This window comes from Somniosus microcephalus, chromosome 15 (assembly GCF_052327205.1).
Source record: "Somniosus microcephalus isolate GS21.2 chromosome 15, FLI_Smic_1.0, whole genome shotgun sequence".
Classification (NCBI taxonomy): Eukaryota; Metazoa; Chordata; class Chondrichthyes; order Squaliformes; family Somniosidae; genus Somniosus; species Somniosus microcephalus.
In genome coordinates, this window is record NC_141001.1 from 60,245,868 (window position 1) to 60,268,659 (window position 22,792).

General features: G+C 43.9%; 1 protein-coding gene across 13 annotated transcripts in view; it reads left to right on the forward strand.

The window, feature by feature from the left end:
• sox6 (SRY-box transcription factor 6) overlaps positions 1-22,792 on the forward strand; it is a 640,702-nt gene that overhangs the window by 518,090 nt on the left and 99,820 nt on the right. For all 13 annotated transcript variants that reach the window (XM_086007882.1, XM_086007877.1, XM_086007883.1 and 10 more), the window contains one exon: positions 8,752-8,831. In XM_086007882.1, coding sequence (XP_085864008.1) covers positions 8,752-8,831 — 80 coding nt within the window. The remainder of the gene's footprint in view (positions 1-8,751; positions 8,832-22,792) is intronic.

Sequence of the window (22,792 nt, forward strand, 5' to 3'; positions counted from 1 at the left end):
GCCATGCTTCTGCCCAATCACCTAACCTGTCCAAATCATACTGGAGTTTCTCGGCATCCTCCTCACAGCACACACGCCCACCCAGCTTTGTGTCATCTGCAAACTTGGAGATATTACATCTAGTTCCCTTGTCTAGATCATTAATATAAATTGTGAATAGCTGGGGTCCAAGGACTGATCCCTGCGGTATCTCACTAGTCACTGCCTGCCACTCGGAAAAAGAGCTGTTTATTCCAACTCTTTGCTTTCTGTCCGCCAACCAGTTCTCTATCCAAGTCAATACCTTGCCCCCAATCCCATGTGCCTTAACTTTACACGCTAATCTCTTATGCGGGACCTTATCGAAAGCCTTTTGAAAGTCCAAATACACCACATCCACTGGTTCTCCCTTATCTATTTTACCAGTTACATCCTCAAAAAAATTCCAGTAGATTAGTCAAGCACGATTTACCTTTTGTCAATCCATGTTGACTTTGTCCGATCCGATCATTGTTTTCCAAGTGCTCTGCTATTACATCTTTTATAATGGACTCTAGCATTTTCCCCACTACCGATGTCAGGCTTACCGGTCTGTAATTCCCCGTTTTCTCTCTACCACCTTTTTTGAACAGTGGGGTAACATTAGCTACCCGCCAATCCATGGGTACTGTTCCAGAGTCTATCGGAAAATCAGATGGAGTCCCTGATTGCTCTTCAGTGACTCTTATTGAAAAGTGGGTGTGCTTGGACTTTGGGTGAGGACACAGTGTGATAGCCCCATATTTGAATAGCCTGTTGAACGTCAGTTTTTAAGCTCACACATGAAGAATGGCCACTTGGTTGAGGTACCAGTGTTGTGCCGCTCCAGTGGAGCTGTAGCCCATATCTTAAGTCACTGGGTGAAGTAAATAGAAAAAAAAAATACCAGACTGAACACATGCGCACTGTGAAATATGTCTGGGCTTCATTATTTAGGCTCACACCTCTTACCGCATTCTGCTTAACACTGAGTCTTCCTTCGTATTGTATGGCAGACAGAAAATGTGAACACAACCAACCACAGCCATCGGCTGCCAATCTGCACTCTCACAGTGCTGCTACAATCAGTATTCTGTCATTCCTACAGCATGTTTAGCTCTCAAAAACATTTTTTTCCATGTCTTAATTATTTTCATCTCTGGTTTGGCATGTCGCTTGATGTTAAACCGCTTTGTGTGGCAAACAGTTTAAGGGAGCAGATACATTATAAACTCAACAACTTTCAGATCTGAATCATGTGAGTGCCTGTCTTTTTTTATTAATTTTTTAACGAGGGTAAATATCAAAAGTTGAGAGTAATAATTAAGTATGACTGTAATTGGTTTTACTTTATAAAATCTGCTCAGAAGATTGCTCAGAAGTCCTGGCGGTGGTTAATATTCCGACTCACCAAACGAAGTAGTAGTTAGTTGAACATCTTCTATTGTGATGATATACAAGCTACCGGAGTTTTGGAAGGAGCTGGAGATTGTGAAGATTTAAATCCTCCAAATTGTAAAACAAAAATATTTGAATTTTGTTTGAAAGAACGGACTATTCTGCATGTAGTGCTTTCAGTGAAATGCAAATGCTTTGTGAACATGATGACCTAGACCAGTTCTCACAAACCTTAACTTTTCTTTTTCACTCTTTCTTTCCACCCACTTTTCACTTCTTTCTTTCTTCTCTTAACTTTCTGTTCTCCATCCTTTCCTCTATTACTCTGATAATTCCTTCATTCACCTGTTCCTTTATTTCCTCCACTTTCTTTCCTCCACTTTTTATGTCCTACCTTTTTGTTCATCCTTTCTAATCCTTCTTTTTACTTTCCTCTTCCATTTTTCTTCCCATCATTATTTCCTTCTTTCCTTTCTTACCTTCTGCTTATTTACCCCCTCAAAAATTGTTTTTATTTAAACATGCAATGCAATGGCACGATTCACGACACAAACACAAGTGTGTCGCTGGTGCATGACACAATCATGGTTAACAATTCGACTGAGCTTTCTCAGGCTTCAACAGGGAACTTACTTTTTTCAATTTACTTTCAAAAAACAAAACATTCCACAATAATGATTCTTTTTACATGCGTTCCCTACCTCGCTCTTCACATCATTGGCACATTCTATTTGATAAAGTCCAATCCATGTCAAAGAGCAAAGATATTTAAGGTGAGGACAGGGATCTTGAATTTGATTCTTCTGGGCACAAGGGAGCCCGTGGAGCCTTGCAAGCAGTGGGCGTGTGGGCTATGGGTGAAGACGTAAGCCGCAATGTTCTGGCTGGCTTATAGTATATGAAGGCTGGAGGTGGGAAGACCAGCAAAGAGGGTTAGATAAATACAACTTCAAGGTAATAAAGGCATGGATTATGGTTTCCGTGGCAGAGGGGGATAGGTTTCAGCAGCAGAGGGGATAGGTAGGGCAGAGGGGATAGGTAGGGCAGAGGGGATAGGTGGGGCAGAGGGGATAGGTGGGGCAGAGGGGATAGGTGAGGCAGAGGGGATAGGTGGGGCAGAGGGGATAGGTGGGGCAGAGGGGATAGGTACAGCAGAGGCGGGTAAGTTTTGGAGGTGAAACAAAGTGGACTTAGTGACTAACCGGATGTGGGGAGGATACGGAGTTTGGAGTTAAGCAGTACGTCAAAGTTCCACACCTTTGGACTGAGCCTGAGGTGACAACCGGCAGGTTAGTGGAATTGAGACCAGGGGCTAAAAATTGGGTAGTGCCCCAATTGGGGCGCCAACTTTGCCGGGGCGCTAAAAGTAGCACCCCAGACAAATTAGCGTCCCCGCGCCGGAAATTGAGTGGTTGCGCCCCAAGAGGGAAGCGGGGCGCTACTGGAAGTGCCCCGCATCCCTCTTGGGGTGCTGTGAGTCAATATTGCGGTGTTATGTGGCGCAGCGCCACACGCCCTTCTTAAAGGGGAGGGGCCTTGTGCAGCACGACCTGGGGCCCAGCTGGGTCCCCGGGGATCGGGAGTGCAGGCAAAAGAGCCCGGCACGCAAGAGAAGTGCCGGGCTCTTGGAGCGCAGCCAGCACTCCGCTGGGGGGGGGGGGGTGCGTTTCAGGAGGTCTGGGACGGGAGCGCTGGCAGGCGGCCAGCAACAAAAATGGCCGCCCCACACCTCACCTTTAAATTGCGCCTCCCCAGCCACAGGTACGCCCCCCCTGACCCCGTCGGACATAGCATCCAGCGATAAGTCAGGGGGCGCTCCCAAAGATCGTGAGCGGGGCGCTGCGCACGCCAATGATGTCATCGCCAGCGGCGCAGTGCCACAAGGCGCAACCGGTTAGCGCCACCACTAACCTTCCGCTGAATTTTGCGGGAGGCGTAGGCAGTGCCGCGCTAGTTGCTTTGCGCCCCATTAGCGCCCTCTTATGGCACTAACGGGAGGCGCAACCAACTGAATTTCCCCCCCCAGAAGTGTTAGCGAGATTGGAAAAGGGTGGCTTCAGTTTTGCTGCTATTAAGTTGAAGGAAATTCTAACTCATCCAGGTCTTAATGTTGGATAGGCAATTGGGAGAGTGGCAACAGCTGTGTGAGCAATTGAGGAGGTGGAGAGGTAAAGCGTCCATGGGGAAGCTGAGTCTATACTTCTGGATAATGTCAATGAGGAGGTAGCGTGTAAATAATGAAGGAGAGAGCCAAGGATGGAGTCATGCAATACACAACAGATGACTGTGTGGGCATGGGAGAAGGTGGCATTTGAGGCAATGTACTGCTGACGATGTAACAGGTAGGAGTGAAGCTGGACAGGAGCTGTGCTACTCAGGTGATCTGTGGAGAAAAGGTATTCAGCGAAGATGGAGTGATCAATAGAAGAAACTAAAGGAATAGTTATGTGCCTCAGGAGTCATTTTTGAGCAGGACAACAGCCACATTTTACATATTTGTGCTGAGCTTAATCGAGAGAATGCAAAGTTTTAACACAAAATGACATATCCAAGCATACAAATAATTCATTATTTACTAAATGAAAACCATCAGCACATGGAAACCAGAGCAACTCAGTGGGGTAAGTTAGCCCATCAGCAGGAAGCCCTTTAAATACCCTGCCCGACTTTACACTCCATTGACTTTAATGGAGAGTATAATTGGGGAGGGGGGGTGGGGTTGTAAAATGAGCGGCTGACCCAAACCTGCCAGTTTTCCGCCAGGCAAGTTAGGTTAGAATTATCCCCATAAGTCACCAACTGAAGCAAATGAGTCTCACCACTTGTAGTGTGCTGAGGATGTGGTAAAATCACCAATGCTCTGCCCTTATCGCAGGCAATGAATCGCACTGCTACAGTGGCTGGGAAAAGTAAGTAGGTCAATGACCTGGAAATGGATCTCAAGCTACTAAATCCTGAGATAAAACGTAAAATGCGAATGCTGGAAATCTGTACTAAAACAGAAAATACTGGAAATGCACAGTAAGCCAAATAGCATCTAGAGATAGATGGGTTAATGTTTTAGATCTTTTATTGTTTTCTAATCAAGGGCCCCACCTCAAAACATTAACTTATCTGTCTCTTGACTAACCTGCTGTGCATTTCCAGTTTTTATACAAAGGACCCCTGATGTGTTTAGGTAATGAGGTTCTAAGAATCCAGCCCAAGCGTGAGTTGGGAGATTTTTACAGACATGCATCCAATCGTCTATATATAGCCAAAATACTGATAATGTATCTTAAAAATAGGCAATGCAGCATGAGCGAGTGATAAGACATTTGAACCTGTGTAACACACTATTGTGTGACTTGTAAATGCTGGCAACGGTGTTCCATGGTGAGAGAACAGAAGTATGGAAGCTTGTTAGGACACGCTTACTGTTCTTCAAACAAATTAAATAAAAATTGTTCCTCACGCAAGCATTCTTAATCCAAAGAACAAATTTGAAAAAGATTGCTACAGCATGTCCATTGACTCCATGCCAAGGAGTGACGGAGTGGAAGGAGATTTAAAAGCAAACAATCTTAAACAGTCGTTATGAAATCAGTAAAGGCAATGCACCTTGCCAATGGTTTGGTTGATAAATGCACTGACCAGTACAGAAGCTGAGCCACACAGACCAGGAAGATCTCCAGTCTGTGCTGAAACAGCTGATCTCAGCCAAAGCTAATAAAAATGATGGGGCGGGCTCGATGGGCTGAATGCTCTAATCTTATTCCTATCTTCCTAAAACAGCAGTAGGAGTGCCACAATTGGCCTCAGTGCTCCTGAACTTGGGGGGAAATCAGCCAGGCTTCCAACTCTTAATTGTGATTCAGTGGCCCCATACTTAAAAGAATGTGTGTGGGGATGTCGGATGAGTATAGTATCCGGTGTGGCCATAATGCCCTCCACCATATAATAGCTTGCCTGTAGCCATTGTCTAAGCTTGTAGAATGAAGATTGAGCTTTTAGGTGAGGTCCCAGAGGACACCTGGAATTCTTGGAACCATACACCAGCATCTTCGAGAGAAGAGTGAAGAAAATCAGAGGCAATGAAAGAGTATGAAGTTCTTTCTTTAAAGCTTTCTTTTGTACTTGAGAATTGAAGGATTTTCATGATCCAGTATGGTCACATGGGAAACACGCATGCCTCGATATATTGCCTGGAGTATATGAAGTGCACATATTGGAGGTTCCTTTTACTCCCCCTCCCCCGACACTACTCTTTATTCTGGTGAAGAATAACAAGTTACAATGCAAAATCTCTTGAATGCAAACCGCAATTAAAAAAAAAAATTGAATCTGCTCCAGGTAACTGCAGTTACAATTTGTTTTACAACAAAGCTTTTTAAATAGAAATAAAAACAACACTTCTGGGCAGCTGAGGTAAAAAGTTACAGCCTCAGGTGAGTTTCTGAGCACAAAAGGGTGTGGTATGCAGGAGTGTGCCAGTGAGAGACAGGCCAGGCCAGGCCAACAACTGCAGGAATTCAGCTGTTTCTAAGTGCAGTAGCACAATAGATGTAAAGTGCTGCTGCAGGGGATTTTCAGATTATGATTTTAATGAGTTTGACATGAAAAAATATTTCACTACATGTAAAACAGTGTCTGTTGAGCTCCCCCCTTCTCTTCCCTACCCCACCCCCACCCCCCAAAAACAATAATAAAACCACCCACTCCGTGTCACATCGTATCATTGCTGGTCCATTCTGCTGATTTAAAAGAATATTTGTAAAAAAAACAGTTCAAACAAACAATTCTGGCTGATCATTTTATATTGTTGTTTTATCATTTAAATTGTCCTAAGAGAAAAACAGATCTTCTAAAGTACTAGACCACAGGACACCAAGGCGAGGTAGTATTAGGAAATGCAGCGTAGCAGAGCTTTAAGAGCAGCCAGGAGAGAGATCTTTATGAAGCATGTATATCTCACTGTGGTGCATGGATTGATGAGGTACAGATTTCTTTTCTCTGTGTTTGATTCATTGGGTCACAGAGACACGGAGCTCGATTGAAAATGCATGTGTGAGGAAAGCAGTGTCCAACTTGTAGATGATTTTCTTTTTCCCTTTCGTCTTGCTCTTTAAAATATTTGATTCTATTTCTGCAGAGTTACAGACCTTGATATTCCATCTTATTGCATGTCCACTTACCAACAAAAAGTAACAATAATAAGTAACAACTTGATGAAAATTTATATAAAATATAGAACATGGATAACTATTTGTTCAGTGAGTTTTTTCTGGATTGAAATATTCTGCTGAATATTAAGTTTTAATTAAAAAAGTTCTAATAACAATTGTCCTTTTTAATCGGTGTGCTATTATGGCTACCACTTTGCCCCTATCTTATTAGGCCGGGCAAACAAGCTAGTATTTCCTTCCTGATATATATATGATACTCTATCTGGTAAGACCCCCTTTCCCAGAGCAAGTATAGATCCTTTCTCAAAATAAGTGTTTAACGGAATGCATCAGTGGCTGGGGTGGGAGTGAGAAATTCCAATTGATGCTTTGCTATCGGACTGCTAATATTAACTAGATTTTCTTATATTATGCTACAATATCCTTCCGTAATACATTGTTTTAAAACCACTGACAGCTTGCTGTTTGCACTTAAACAGAATAATTCAGTTATTTTCAACAGCTTTAATCATATTTTAGTTCTTGTAGGTTTGTTGTTATCTTTTTGTGAGTGTACTTCTTCCATAATAGAATAATTTAAAGGGGAATATGTTCATAGACATACCCCCCTGCCCTGCCCCATGCTCCAGTTAGCTCTACCTTTTTGATTGAGCAGATAGGATGGTCCAGGGGTCAGGACATCTCTATTAGCATTGTCAATAGTACTACCTTGACAAACATCATGAGACTCATGAGTGAAGTAGTCAGTTCTTGATCAGTTTTGTCTTTCCCAAATGATTCGGCTAAAACTGGCAAGCTCATCCATCGAACATAAATTGAGATTGAGATTTCAACTTGGTCTTCTTTCTGAGAATCCAACATTTTGCAATGGTGTCTGCAGAGCAATCATGCGCCATATAGCTAGCATCTTTGAAGTGTTTGTGAAGTCCAACCAATCGTCAAACTTGGATTGGTGACTTCCAACATAGCACCACTGTTAAATGGATTATTAGGCTGTCAATCTCCAGCCTGTGTTGCTATTATCTTGGAATCAACTTAATGCCCTCTCTTTTATTGTCAGTTTTGACCTTTTGTCACTTTTCCCCCCAATGTTTGATTTTGTATCAGTGGATGCTTGTTCATTGTTGATTTGTTGACGTCGTCTTTCAGTTGTCAATTCCTACCATTGTCACTTCCTATTACTGTCACTTCAAGCTTCCACTTGTAACTTGTATTTTCTTGTTACTACAACTTAATTAGACAATAGTTTGGAAAGGAGGCTGAAGGCACATTCACTTCTCTCTCCCACAGAATCTTTAATTCTATTTGTCATTGAAAGCATGTGGTAGTTTGTTGTTTTGAGATGCTCACAAGGAAGTGGAAAAGCAAGAACCAATAGATTACATGACAAACAGTATTCTTGACCTGAGCACGCAGTGTGCCTTTCTGTGAGGTACCCTGGTAGTTCATTTGTGATGTGCTCACATATAAGTGTGTTCGCCAACTTGAGCTCATTCGAAAGGGACAGACAGATAGAATCTCTGCAGAGCGACAGAAGCAACCATGCTAGCACCTCAACAAATTTATATTTCTTATTTCATTTTGCTTCTCCTTCAATAAAATATCATCATGTTGGATTGAGGCCCTACTATTCTGTTTTGATCTGGAAAATGACCATTAAAGCATCCCACTGTATACACAATATGACTTTTTTTTTAAAAGACTAGTGTTTATTAATTTAAAAGTTTGATTGACATCTATTTATTCTGACGTGCCAGAATACTGACCGTCACCCTGTAGGTGGGTAATGATTCAGGCTGAGGCTGGCCGATACAGTTTAGAGCTGTTTATGAGATTTGTTTCAGGAACTGAGACTTTGTTGTATGAATTAAAACAGACCGGCAAGAGCCTTTTGATGCAGTTTTTATTTTGTGTGTGTGTATCTTTTTTTTACCCTGAAAATGAAAAGAACAGGCCCTTCCCAATTTGTTCTCTTTTTTTTGCCAGTTTGCCTACGAGCCATCTGTGAACAAAAGTTCCGAGTCTGTGCGCCGCATGTTTCTGCCCAGCTGAGGCTTTTGTTTGGGCAGATGTTTTTTGGGCTCGGTGCAGCGCCGTGGTGCAAAGGCAGCGGCAGAGGCTCTGTTGGCACATGTTCGGGGCTATTCTTCGCTCATTGTCTGAACCTGTGTGCATTGTTCTTCATCGACAGGTGATAGCTACCCTGTGCAGCTCATTCCGTCGACAATGGCAGCTGCAGCTGCGTCAGGACTCAGCCCATTACAGCTCCAGGTATGTGCCACAACAAAGAATTCTGGGATAGGAGCCAAAACAGAATGCTGAATGCCAGTCTGAGCACTTGAGATTTTTTTTTTTTTTGCTTTCCACAGTCGAGCAAACTTAACACGTTAAGTCCTGAACGAATAGCAACACGGAAAATAGGTTTTCTGGTTATGAAGTTGTAGAACACGGTAACGTCTCCTTAATGCAGCCTTATGGGTTTTTTTTTGCATTGTGGCTCAGTGCAGCCCAGCTCCTGGCCGCACTCCCACAGTTTTAAATTTGAAGTCTGCTACTGGTCTTCTGCAGGCTGATTGAGTGCCCAGCGGAGGTATTTCCGGCAGTAGATCCCACTGAACAAATAAGGTGGCCAGTTTACACTGGAGCATGTCATAGGCTGCACTAATGTCGCTGCATTGGGAGATGACGATCTTCACGGTAATGTCAAAGTTCCAGCAACACGTATTTTTATGTGCGTACAGCTGTGTATTAGTCTGTAGCTATGGGCGTGTTAGTATCCATATGCAGTACAGAGGGAGTGCTGCATCGTCGGAGGTGCCGCTTTTCAGGTGAGATGTTAAACAAGGCCCCTGTCTTCCCGCTCAGACATGTGTAAAAGACCCCGTGGCACTGTTCTCCCAGTGTCCTATACAACATTTATCTCTCAACTGATCTCACTAAAACAGATGATTTGGTCATTAATCTGTTTGTGGGAACTTGCTGTGTGCAAATTGGCTGCCATGTTTGCTTAAAAAACAACAGTGACTACACTTGAAAAGTACATCATTTTCCGTGAAGCGCTTCAGGATTTCCTGAGGATGTGAAATACACTGTATAAATGCAAGTTATTTTTTTGCTTTCTTCTTTTTATATGTGTGTGTGCGAGTATTTATTAAGCATGTAAGGAGCGATTTTACGAGTTTGTGCTGTCAGCGGGAAGCCTTGCCCACAGGCTGCACATTAGCAGGAAATTGCGGGTATGCTGCCCATGATTTGTCACCCAGCTGGATTGAACACAGGCAATGGCAATATTAAAGCAGCATATTTCCCCCCGCCCCCACACCCTCATAGTTTTCTGCCTCCCTCTTATATATTCATGATTATATTGGGGTATATTCCTTGGGCACGGGCCCTCCTTCATTACCTAACCCAAAATGCCATTCTTCAGAGTGAGCCTAGACAGTGAGTGTTGGTCGGCTGTTTGTGTGTGGAAGGCCGTCACAGCTGAGCTTGTTTCTGTCTTCCCCAACAGTCGCACACACACACTCGCACTTTCCAGCAAGGGTGATTGGATAACAACCCCGAGCAAGAATCGTGGTTGATCGTTTTCTTCTCTAACCCAGGCACATCTGGCCAACTGTAGATATGCCAGCCTTGCTGAGATCGGCAAACTGCTTTGATATTTGGGTACAGTGGGGTGCTAAGGCTGTCTGGTCCCAATACACAGGCCTTGTGCAGGCAACTGCAACCCAAAAGTAAATTTGTCAGATTTGCTAAGACCAACAGCTGGAAAGACCTATTTGTACCCAGGACTTCCTGACTTCTATGGCTCAGCACCACAACCTACCAAGTCATTGGGAGCATTAACCCGTTGTGTGTGTTTTTTTTTTAACCCACTCTAACTGGAAACCCTCTGGCGGCTTTTATATTGCCGCCATTTTAATTGGGATTCTGGGAGAATGGCATCCTTAAGCCAGCAGCCAAAATTTTCATAGCTAAATCCTGCCCTCGGTGTCAGATTCGCAGGCCCATGAAAAACTAAGTGACCCAGATATAAACAATGGGAGCCAGCTCACAGATGCTGGTCTCTTAGAATCTGAAGTATAAACAGTGCCAATATGAAAGCAGCTTTTGTGCAGTATTTATGCTCTGAGTCACCATATTCCTAAGAGAGGCTGTTACATAGCAGGCTCTCCTGATAAGCAGTATAGAGTCCACAGGTCCTATTGTCATGCTTGTTAATGAGATTTGACTCTACGATTTTTGCCACAATATTACAAAGAGAGAGGCTGAGTGCATTCACTCGCTGTCTTGCCTACCATTGTTAATTAAAAGCTTTCACCTCACATTTAGCCCTTGGGTAGTGAACTGTTAATGTGGGAGTAAAAAGACTGAACACTGCCGATTTTCAACAAGGCCGATAACGGCAGATAATGTTTAAGCATTAAAACTTTAAACGGCTAGAATTGTTACCAAACAAAGCAAATACTTTATGAAAAATGTGACATGTAACTTTTCTTCCAGATACAGTAGTGTAATTTGTCCTTCACTGCTTATCGCTTAGAGCTTTAATGAGCCTTGGCAAGTCCTAACAATGCATGCAGCTGCAATACAAGCACCAACAGTTCCGCCATCAGATCGGAATTCATGTACAGTATTCGAACGGAGAGAGAAACAAATAGGGGGGAAAAAAGAATGAAAAAGGAATGCACAGATGCGGGTTAAAGAGTTGTCTTCTTAACTGTAAACAAAGTATACTTTGGATAATGACCTTTTGTGGTAATGTCGGGTGCTGGTCCAAAGCAGTACTGAAGCATTTCTCAACACGCCTCAGGGGCAAAATAATGGTAGAGCGAAGGCCAAAGAATTCTATTTTTAGTGGAACAGCACAGCAGATGGAGTCATGAATAGTCATATATCTGAAGGAAGGCCGAGAGGCTTTAAACATTAATTTGGATAATGTATTTATTTAACCCTGGGAACAATTCAGAAACTATAATTCTGAGGGCATTGCGCGTATTTGACCTTTCAAATGAAGGGGGAGGCAACTGATAAGAATTTTACAGTATTGTACTTATAGCAGGTTTTAGTGTTTCCTCGTTTGTTCGAAAAGTTACAGATGTGTCCAAATACAAATCACGCTTCAGGATCTTATTCCGCCACTTCCTGATTCAGCAACAGCCGTGAAAAGTTAGTGGTGTTGTTCCAGTAGGAGCTTTTTGCTGCATTAGTTTAGTGTAGTCATCGACAGCTGACAGCCCAGAGCAACAGAGGCCGGTCAATGAATCGTAATGGGAAGCAGCAGCAGCAAACAACAGCAAAGTTGCTCGATTGGCCAGTCCAAGGTCAAGTGTACAGACACTGCTGTGCGTAAAGAAGGAAAAACAGCAGAGGTGAAGGTAAAACAATGAATTTAAATCCTGACACCTTTAGGATTATTTATTAAAGAGACTGAGAAACAACTAATATCCTCCCAGACATTTGATTTTAATGATTTGACACAGCAAGATAAAGTGATATAAGGTGCTTATAAAACATAAATAATTACAACACTTTAGAGTCTTTTACTAAAACATTCATTGATATACTGTGATATAGCACACATTTCCTCTTTAGTAATGAGTGATATAAAATGCCTTTTACAAAGTTGAGCTCCAGTGTGTATATTAATTCCAAATCTTTTAACACCAGTGGCTAATGGAACAAATAATTTTACAATGCAAACTTAAATTAGAACTTTCTTGCTGAAAACAAGTTTGGCCAGCCATTTTTTGATTTTATATTTCAATACATTGATGTAAATTGCATCGAACATGCTACCTCCATGATGAAAATATCACATGGATCTTCTGTCTCTCCTCATTTCCTAAGCGAGATTTCCCTAATACGTTTGATAAAGACAATTCCCCTTTTTTAAAAAAAACGATTTTATCCCCAGCCATTCATTGAAATAAGGGACAAACCCGATCAGTTCCCAATTCCATCCTGTCCTAACAACCCAAGGTTCATGTTTTATCATTCACTACCTAAGTCTTTCTGGAATATTAGCCTAACAAGTTTATGGTGAATGAACTGAATTAATGTTGTTCTATATTTTTGAAATGTGACCTTGCCCCGACCTAAACCTCTTCCTATCAGCTTACAATTTAAGTACTTCCTGAAGATGGAAGTTATGCAACACAAAAAAATTGGTGGTCATTGAGGTCTCATTAACTTGATGACATAGCATTAGTATCTCTAGATTCCTTTCATGATAAATTCTCTAAATGTCCTGGACTATTAGTATGGAATTCAGCTTCCTATTCATTTTAATCTATTTTTGTGCGGGGGATAGGAGGATGTTAACTGTATTTTGCTGTCTTCCAGTGTTACTTGTAGGAGGCATGCAGGGAATAGGCAACTTTTTAAATGTAGTCAGCATTACACCAATTTTAAATTATTCTGGAGTCGCCATCCCATATTGTGCCAACCAAACTTAGCACAGCACACCAGGTTTGAACATTGCTTTGTCAATCCTTCCTGCTGTGAGTTTTATTGCAAAATAACATTACCTTTTACAGTATATATCACATGTGCATCATCTGCAGGGGTACAGTTATGGCCAACTCACACAAGTTATCTTTCTGAAAATGGCTGTGATTCGAGCTACTTGCTGAAATTTGTGTACAACTGATTATTATCATGACAGTATCAGGGTGTGAGCTTGGGGAAATTCTATAGAACTGGAAGACGCAAATATGCTACCTATTTTTAAAAAGGTTCGACATACCTGACTTGGGCAACTACAGATGCATCAGTCTAACATCAATAACAGGTAAAATAATGGAAACTATTCTAAGGGGTAGGCTGGAGCCTTACCTGTATAGTAGTAATTTAATTAGAACGAGGCAGAATAGATTTAGAAGGTGAAGATCCTCTGGCATGTTAGATAAAATTCCAGACAAAAGGCTTCTAATTCAACGTAAAACCACAGGAATCCAGGGTAGAACATGGAACTGGATAAGAAGACTGTTTAGAAACTAGAAAACCGAGTATTCATGAGGAGTATTATGTTAGACTGGGGGAGATGTTGAAAGGAATCCCTCAAGGGTGAGCGATTGCACCCCAGCTATTTCTAATCTGAATAAATGACCTGGATATCAAAACCAAATGCAAGTTCGGCCAGTTTTCTGATGACACTAAAATAGAGACAGCCATAAGGAATGTGAGAAATATATTTTTTTAAGTTTTAACTATTTTTGCAGTCAACTGTAGCCTAAAACCTTGCCCTGTGCTGTATTTGTAGAGTGTCATTCTTAACACTCAAGAAGGCCCAGGAACCCTTTCGCAACCCTACCTTTCAGGTTTCAGACTGCTGCAACTCAAGGTCTAGTGTATTTGTCAATCCAAACTATTTCTTTGGAGATCAACTTAGCATAAATTTGTGTTTTGTTGATATTAATTGGTGTAAAAAAAGATCTTATTGTATAGTGAACAGTGAGGAGGATAGTGATAGACTTCAAGAGGACATAAACAGGCTGGTGGAATTTAATGCAGAAAAGTGCAAAGTGATACATTTTGGTAGAAAGAACAAGGAGAGGCAATATAAACTAAAGGGTACAATCCTAAAGGGGGTGCATGAACAGAGAGACCATGGGGTATTTGTGCACAAATCGTTGAAGGTGGCAGGGCAGGTTAAGAAAGCAGTTAAAAAAGCTTACGGGATCCTGGGCTTCATGAATAGAGGTATAGGGGGAGATTTTGTCAAATTTTGTCAAGACTGCTGCTTGTCGGGTCGATGTCCCGCCTCCATCGATTCGTGGCCAACCCACACTATTTTCCCTTGATTGACCTTGTTAAGCCCACCCAGTAGGCTTAGCAGGCCAATTAAGAGAAAGCCGGTGACAGAAAATGTTTTGACAGATGAATTGTCATCGTTTGACAGCTCTGTGAAGCTGTCAAACACTGACATTCTCTGTAGTTTGATGAGTTCTTGAATTCAAGACTCATCAAACCTCTTTCTTTAGCAGAAATTAGATGGTTGCTGCATTGGAGAATGCAGCAGCCATCTGTCATCTCTGCCGCGGAGTTGCGAGACTCTCCCCATACCCAAGTCTTGAAGCCTGCAGGAAGAAACAAAGGTAAGTAACCTTTCTCTAACACTTTCCACTTACCTCACATACTCACCTCTCCACACTTGCACCCATCACTGACCTTCACAGCGCACTTTTGCACCCCGCAGACCCACTACTTGCCTCGGTGACCCTGGAGGGGTTCGCAGCCTTCGGGAAGCCCGCACTTGTGTGGGTAAAATGGGGATAATCCTCTTATCTGCCTGTTAAGTGGCTGTTATCAGGCAGATAAGTGGCATTAATCCCCTTCCCGCCTCCAAGGAGACGGGACCCGCCTCCTGGCAAGATGGCACGGAGACGGGTTGGGGGCGGGTTGGGCAGTCCCGCCTCCATACCTGCCTCCCCAGGGCTGGCACGATCGCGCCCATAGGGCTAGATTTTCATTGAGGAGGTGGGTAGGAGGCGGGACTACAACTTACGGGGTTGTGGCCAATCCACGCGATTTTGACTTGATTGACCTTGTTGAGCCCACCCAGTGGGCTCAGCAGGCCAATTAAGGGCCACCCGGCAACAGGTGACATCACAGATTGACATTTCATCTGTCAAGACCTTTTGACAGATGAAATATCAGCGTTTGACAGCTGTTTGAAGCTGTCAAACACTGACAATCTGTACTCTAAGTTAATTCCTTCCTCTCGGGATGATTTAGAGATCTCTCTGGAACAGAAAGCTGAATGCTGTAATTTTTGATAGATCATGGCCATTCTGCTTTCTGTGCTGGTGAGATGAGGGACTCCTGAGACCTGAAGGAAGAAAGGCTGTAAAGGTAAGTAAAACTTCTTTAAACACTTTAAACACACCAAACACACTTACCTCTGCACTCATGCACCCATCACTCACCGGAACACCGGACATCTCGAACCCTCCAAGCCCTTCAGCCCGACGGCCCACCTCGCTAACTTGGCGTGGTTTGGAGCCGTTGGGAATCCCACACTTCAAGAATGAAAATAGGGATTAGGCTAAAAACTGCCTGTTAACTACCTGTTAACAGGCAGTTAATTGGCACTAATCCCCTTCCCGCCTCGGGGAGGCGGGTCCCAGTGCGGGTCGGGTACCCGCCTCCTTTGAAACTGGCATGGAGGCGGGTTGGGGGTGGGATAGGTTCGTGCCCCCCGATTTCGGGATTTTAACCCCCCACACGCCTCCAATCCCGCCTCCACAGCCCAATGAAAATCCTGCCCATAGAGTGCAAAAGCGTGGAAATTATGTTGAACCTGTATAAAACACTGGTTCGGCCTCAACTGGAGTATTGTGTTCAATTCTGGACACCACACTTTAGGAAGGATGTGAAAGCCTTCGAGAGGGTGCAGAAAAGATTTATGAGAATGATTCCAGGGATGAAGGACTTCAGTTACGTGGATAGACTGGAGAAGCTGGGGTTGTTCTCCTTGGAGCAGAGAAGATTGAGAGGAGATTTGATAGAGGTGTTCAAAATCATGAGGGGTCTGGACAGAGTAGATAGAGAGAAACTGTTCCCATTGGCAGAAGGGTGAAGAACCAGAGCACACAGATTTAAGGTGAAACTTTTTAACGCAGCGAGTAGTTAGGATCTGGAATGCACTGCCTGAAAGGGTGGTGGAGGCAGACTCAATCACGGCTTTCGAAAGGGAGTTGGATAAGTACCTGAAAGAAAAACATTTTGTAGGGCCAAGGGGAAAGGGCAGGGGAGTGGGACTAGCTCAGGTGCTCTCGCAGAGAGCCGGCACGGGCTCGACTGGCCGAATGGCCTTCTTCCTTGCTGTATCCATTCTGTGATGATTCTATATTTTAACCTAGGTATGATCGAATGCTTTGTTTGCGTCTCAATCCAGTTCAGTTCTTAGTAAACACAGGCTCATAGCACAAAATTACTCAATCTTAGGCCCACCAACTAAAGCAGGAGGCCACAACCACGGGTCATGCTAATACCCAGCAAGTCTCTTGTTTTCTCACTCTTCATAGTGATAGTGAGAGTCCTCCAGTAAAATGTACTTTCCCTTCTGCTTCCGGAACTGTTAATCCTAGATCAAGAATAGAATGAATGTTCCATTCTGTAGCATTGACATTTCCTCCTTTGATGAGAGCAAATCCTCCCCCCCACCTCGTCCAACCCCAACAAAAATAAAAAACCTTCAAACCTTTTCTTTCAAAGTCATTGGCCCCGATTATTTGCAGGGAGGTGGGGAGGGTGCAGGGGATGCAGTGGCGCGGGGAAAACCCGACAAGGCCGGGGATGCAGAGGTCCTGACGAATTTAAAGGCGGGACCTCATTATAATTTTTTCCTACCGTTTCCTGCCCGGCAGCCAGCCAAATTGACAGGCTGCTGGGCGGGAAAACCAGTGGCAGGAGGCCGCAGCCGGGGTCCCTTGGATGATCCCCAGCAATTGGGAGTCAGGGAGCAAGAGATCAGGGCTGAGTGGGGGGGGAAGAGAGTGCAGCAATCGGTGGGGGGGGGGTGGTGGGGGGGAAGGCCAGAGATCAGGGCTTGAGGGGCGGGGGAGGTCGCCGATCACTTCAGGGGGAAGAGAGAGGCCTCGATCGGCAGAGGGGAGGCTGAAGGCTTCCTTGAGGGGCCGGGGGGAGCATTCCTGCCCCTCCTGGTCCACAAAGTTAGTAATTGGCTGCCCGTCATAGAAATCAATGGGATGAAAATTGGACTCTGCCAGGTTTCCGCCTAGGTGGTACGGTTGAAAATCACCCCTAGTGTCCACAGGCTATTTGACCTTGGAGGAGGCCTGTCCTCATCTGATGTTCACACATGTACTTTCCAACAGGGGCCATTGGATAGGAATCAGGAGTAGGATCCCTGGCTTATTTTACCCTTTCTTAAGTCAATAGTAGGGAGGCAAATTGAAGTGCCTCTACTGCCACCCCGACTGAGATCACAGACCAAAAACTGCAAACTTTTTATAACAATCCAAGAGAGGAGTACAGGCTCTGTGTGGACTGGACATGATGTGTGTCTGAAAGCACTCATAGACGCTCCCTGGGCTGAATGTTCCAGATCCACACTCTCATCACTCCCTCTGATATTATTTTCAACAGATGAAAATCAAATTTGTCAAACCTGTATTCCGAGCCAACATTAAATTGGAAATTGATGTAAGCATATTTGGACCAAGTGCATTGGGAATGTTTTATTTTAAACCACTTATTTTGTTTTAGGAACAGTCTCCTTTGATTGTGAGGCTAAAAATACAAATCTTATCAGAATTTTCTTATTTAAGAAATTAATTTCTGAAACAGGATTTCAGTAATTTGTGCGTTCATGCAGGCAGTTGCTGGCAAGGCTGCCAGTCACACTGCCAGACAGATGCAATTTGATGATGTTATCTGTCATAACATGCAGGCAGTCATGGCCTAACACTTTCTTATGTGTAAAACCACATTTTAGGAAGTGACAAAAGGGGCTGTGGACCTAACAGTGAAAAACAAGCAAAGCATTTTCATTTCTAGTGGGAGCAACTGTCATTTATCTGTCATGATAAAGGTGGGGTCAGTAGTCTGAGTGACTGACTGTCAGCTGCAATTACTGCACACGGTCATTTTAGTCAGCATGTGATGAATTGTAGCAAAAATGAAAAAGGAAATGAAGCGAGAATAAGAACATTCGGGAGAACCTCTGAACAACCAGGACTATTTGCTGCTCTCAGGGCATCTGGTTAACTAGATGCAAACAGTGAAAGGGTTAAGCATGCAGCGCAATCTCTATATTCTGGTTCTGAATTCGGACACTGTTTGGCCATTGTTCATGACCGGGAGGACCGTGGCTATCTGCCATATTCACGTCAGAGCAACAGGAAGTTAGAGTGCCCTGTGAAGGTCAAAGGTAACATTAATAGGCCATTTTACTTCATATTTTGGGTTGACATGAAACGGCTTCAACTTTGGTTGACATAAAGGCCGGCAATGTTTTCAAACGGCGTAACCGGCAAGTTACACCAAAATTTCCATTACTTTCTATGCTGTTCTTGCTGATTGGTATTAAGCCAAAATTTCCCGAGAATCTCAGTGTAAACAATCGGTTTTTTTTTCTTTTTGTCCTGAGGAAAGCACGGAACTTACACCATATTCCTTCTTCAGGTCCCTCTTTACATAAGAAAATGAAAGTTTAGAGGCATCAAACCATCATTTATGCACATTAGGCAGAGCCTGTTTAAGAAAATACAATTGTGGAAGCTTTTCAATTTTTAATGTGACTCATTCTGGTGCCATAAAAATGCATTCAAAGATACAGAGACTGCAGAGCAGGTCACAGTGAAATTTAAAAATCGCCATAAAAGACCAGAAATATGACACCTAAAATTTTGGACATAAATTTACAGCCCATTCAGAACTGGCATAAATGCAGGAATTCGCATTCTCTGGTCTTTTGCATGGGGAGCCGAAGCTTTGCTACTGAGCGGCAGAGATTTTGCTGAAGATTGCAAAAGATTGAGGAAAGTCAGGTGTGGCGTAAAAACCGGCATAAATCACTTATACATGAATTTCCTCGACCCTTTACGCTGTAAATTGGCATTGCGCCATAACCACCCTGTTTCAGGAAATTCCACGCTAAAGTGTGTAGTACAAACTCTCGTAGGTAGTCACTCAAAACACATTCAGGTGAACAATGTGAAAAATTGCCTCAGGGAGGTAGTATCACACCACTTTGGCTTTCTGTATAACTGCAACCAGTGGGAAACTAAAGTTAAAATGCTCCCAGAGGGTAGAGCTGGCTGCCTGAGAACATTTCAATTTCAATTTTCCCCTTTTTAATTTTAGCTAAGAGCTGCTCCATTACATTAAAATATAACGGCCGCAAAATTCGGCCTCATAGCGCCCGGTGTTTGGGCGACTCGGGGCCAAAATGGCATGTGCACACTTCTCGTGTGGGTCGCGCCGGACGCCATCTTGGGTAGGGTGTTAGCACAGGCGCAGGGAGCGTGTGCCAGAAGTATGCAGAGTAGGCAGATCATGACATCAATCAGCATGCAACGCTGATTTGACGCCAGCACTGCCATTTTGGAGCTCAACGCTCCAGCTAACGGCCTCACCTAAAGAGACACAGCTGAACACGCGGGAAGGACTCCCCACCAGCGCTATTTAAAGGGATCATCACCAACTTGCAGGTTAGTTGCTGATTGATTTCTACTGGCTGTTGCTGAGTTTGTAGAAGTGTTTGGTGGTTTGTACAGTTATTTCAAGTTGCTGAAGTCTACAGGGAGTGGTGTGGCTGGAGCTGAAGGACTTTGTCCTGACTTCAAGGCTTCTGCACAGACCACTTGTTCCAAGATATGGGTGCAGTAGTAGACATTCCACTCGGCCTACAGCAAGGCAGGGAGAATGTGCAGAGGCGACATAGAGCAGGACAAGCTGCTGGCAGAGGGAAGAGGGGGAAGAATGTCTCTCAGCAGGAGGCCATATTCTGCTCAGGGTGCTCAAGGAGCAATACTCCGACCTGAATCTCAGTGAGGAACAATGTGCTTCACCAGGGACGTCCTCACTGAAATCTGGCACCTGCTGCAGCCGCAACTGCAACCTCAGAGCAGGGTGAGGACCGCACTGCCAGTGGATGTGAAGGTCACGGTGGCCATGAACTTTTATGCGTCAGGCTCCTTCCAGGCTGGAGCAGGAGCTATGTGCAGCATCTTCCAGTTTACCGTGCACTGTTGTATAACTGAAGCTCTGTCTTCCAAGAGAGCTGAATACATTTCCTTCTCTCTGGCCAGATAGCCGCAAGCAGAACGAGAGCACAGCTTTGCGAGGATTGCAGGCTTCCCCATGGTGCAGGGTGCCATCGACCGCATGCACGTTGCTTTGCGGGCGTCTCATCTTGACTCTGAGATATACCGCAACCAAAAGGGATTCTATTCCCTCCATGTCCAGCTGGTGTGCGACCATACTCAGCGAATCAAGCAGAAAGGAGGGAGAGAGAAAACGGGGAACTACAGACCTGTTAGCCTCACATCAGTAGTTGGGAAAATGCTGGAATCTATTATAAAGGATGCAATAACTGGGCACTTAGAAACTAATAGTAAGATTGGGCAGAGTCAACATGGATTTATGAAAGGGAAATCCTGTTTGACAAACCTATTGGAATTCTTTGAGGATGTAACTAGTGGAGTAGACAAAGGGGAACTGGTAGATGTCGTGTATTTGGATTTTCAGAAGGCCTTCGATAAGGTCCCACACAAAAGGTTGGTGAACAAAATTAGGTACATGGAATTGGGCGTAATATACTAGCATTGGTTAACAGACAGAAAACAAAGAGTAGGGATAAACAGGTCTTTTTCAGGCTGTGACTAGTGGGGTACTGCAAGGATTGGTGCTTGGGCCCCAGCTATTCACAATCTATATCAATGATTTGGATGAGGGGACTAAATGTAACATTTCCAAATTTGCTGATGACACAAAGCTAGGTGGCAGTGTCAGTTGTGAAGAGGATGTGAAGAGACTTCAAGGGGATCTCGACAGGCTCAGTGAGTGGGCGAGAACATGGCAGATGGAATATAATGTGGATAAATGTGAAGTTATCCACTTTGGTAGAAAAAACAGAAAGGCAGAGTATTTCCTAAATGGTGAAAGATTGGGGAATGCAGATGCTCAAAGGGACCTGGGTGTCCTTGTACATGAGTCACTGAAAGTGAATGTGCAGGTGCAGCAAGTCATTAGGAAGGCAAATGGTATGCTGGTCTTCATTATAAGAGGATTTGAGTACAGGAGTAAAGAAGTCTTACTCCAATTATATAGGGCCTTGGTGAGACCACACCTGGAGTACTGTGGTTCATTCTCAGACTGGCAATCAGTAACTAGTGGTGTTCCACAGGGGTCAGTGCTGGGTCCCCAACTCTTTACAATCTATATTAACGATTTGGAGGAGGGGACCGAGTGTAACATATCAAAGTTTGCAGATGATACTAAGATGGGAGGGAAAGTAGTGAGTGAGGAGGACATAAAAAACCTGCAAGGGGACATAGACAGGCTAAGTAAGTGGGCAGAGATTTGGCAGATGGAATACAATACTGGCAAGTGTGAGGTTATGCACTTTGGCAGGAAAAATCGTAGAGCAAGTTATTATCTTAATGGCAAGAAACTGGAAAGTACTGAAGTACAAAGGGATCTGGGGGTCCTGGTGCACGAAATTCAAAAGGTTAGTATGCAGGTGCAGCAAGTGATTAAGAAGGCCAATGGAATGTTGGCTTTCATTGCTAGGGGGGTAGAATATAAAAATAGGGAGGTATTGCTTCAGTTGTACAAGGTATTGGTGAGACCGCACCTGGAATACTGCGTACAGTTTTGGTGTCCATACTTAAGAAAGGACATACTTGCTCTCGAGTCAGTACAAAGAAGGTTCACTCGGTTAATCCCGGGGATGAGGGGATGGACATATGAGGAGTGGTTGAGTAGATTGGGACTCTACTCATTGGAGTTCAGAAGAATGAGAGGCGATCTTATTGAAACATATAAGATTGTGAAGGGGTTGGATCGGGTGGATGCGGGGAGGATGTTCCCGATGATGGGTGAAACTAGAACTAGGGGGCATAGTCTTAGAATAAGGGGCTGCTCTTTCAAAACTGAGATGAGGAGGAACTACTTCACTCAGAGGGTGGCAGGTCCATGGAATATGCTGCCCCAAAAAGCTGTAGAAGCTACATCATTACATAAATTTAAAACAGAAATAGACAGTTTCCTAGAAGTAAAGGGAATAAAGGGTTATGGGGAACGGGCAGGAATTTGGACATGAGTCTAAGTTCGGATCGGTCATGGCCCTGTGGGTAGCGGAGCGGGCCCAGGGGCCGTGTAGCCTGATCCTGCTCCTATTTCGTGTGTCTAATTCTGTTAGATTCAGGAGATGGTTTTGTGATAGTGGATTGGCGGTTAGGATCAGGTCAGCCATGACCTTATTGAATGGCGGAGCAGGCTCGAGGGGCCAATTGGCCTACTCCTGCTCCTATTTCTTATGTTCTTACCTAAGGAAGGATATACTTGCCATAGAGGGAGTGCAACGAAGGTTCACGAGATTGATTCCTGGGATGGCGGGACTGTCGTATGAGAAGAGATTGAGTAAACTAGGCCTGTATTCTCTTGAATTCAGAAGAATGAGAGGGGATCTCATTGAAGCATGCAAAATTATTACAGGGCTTGATAGGGTGGATGCTGGGAGAATGTTTCCCTTGGCT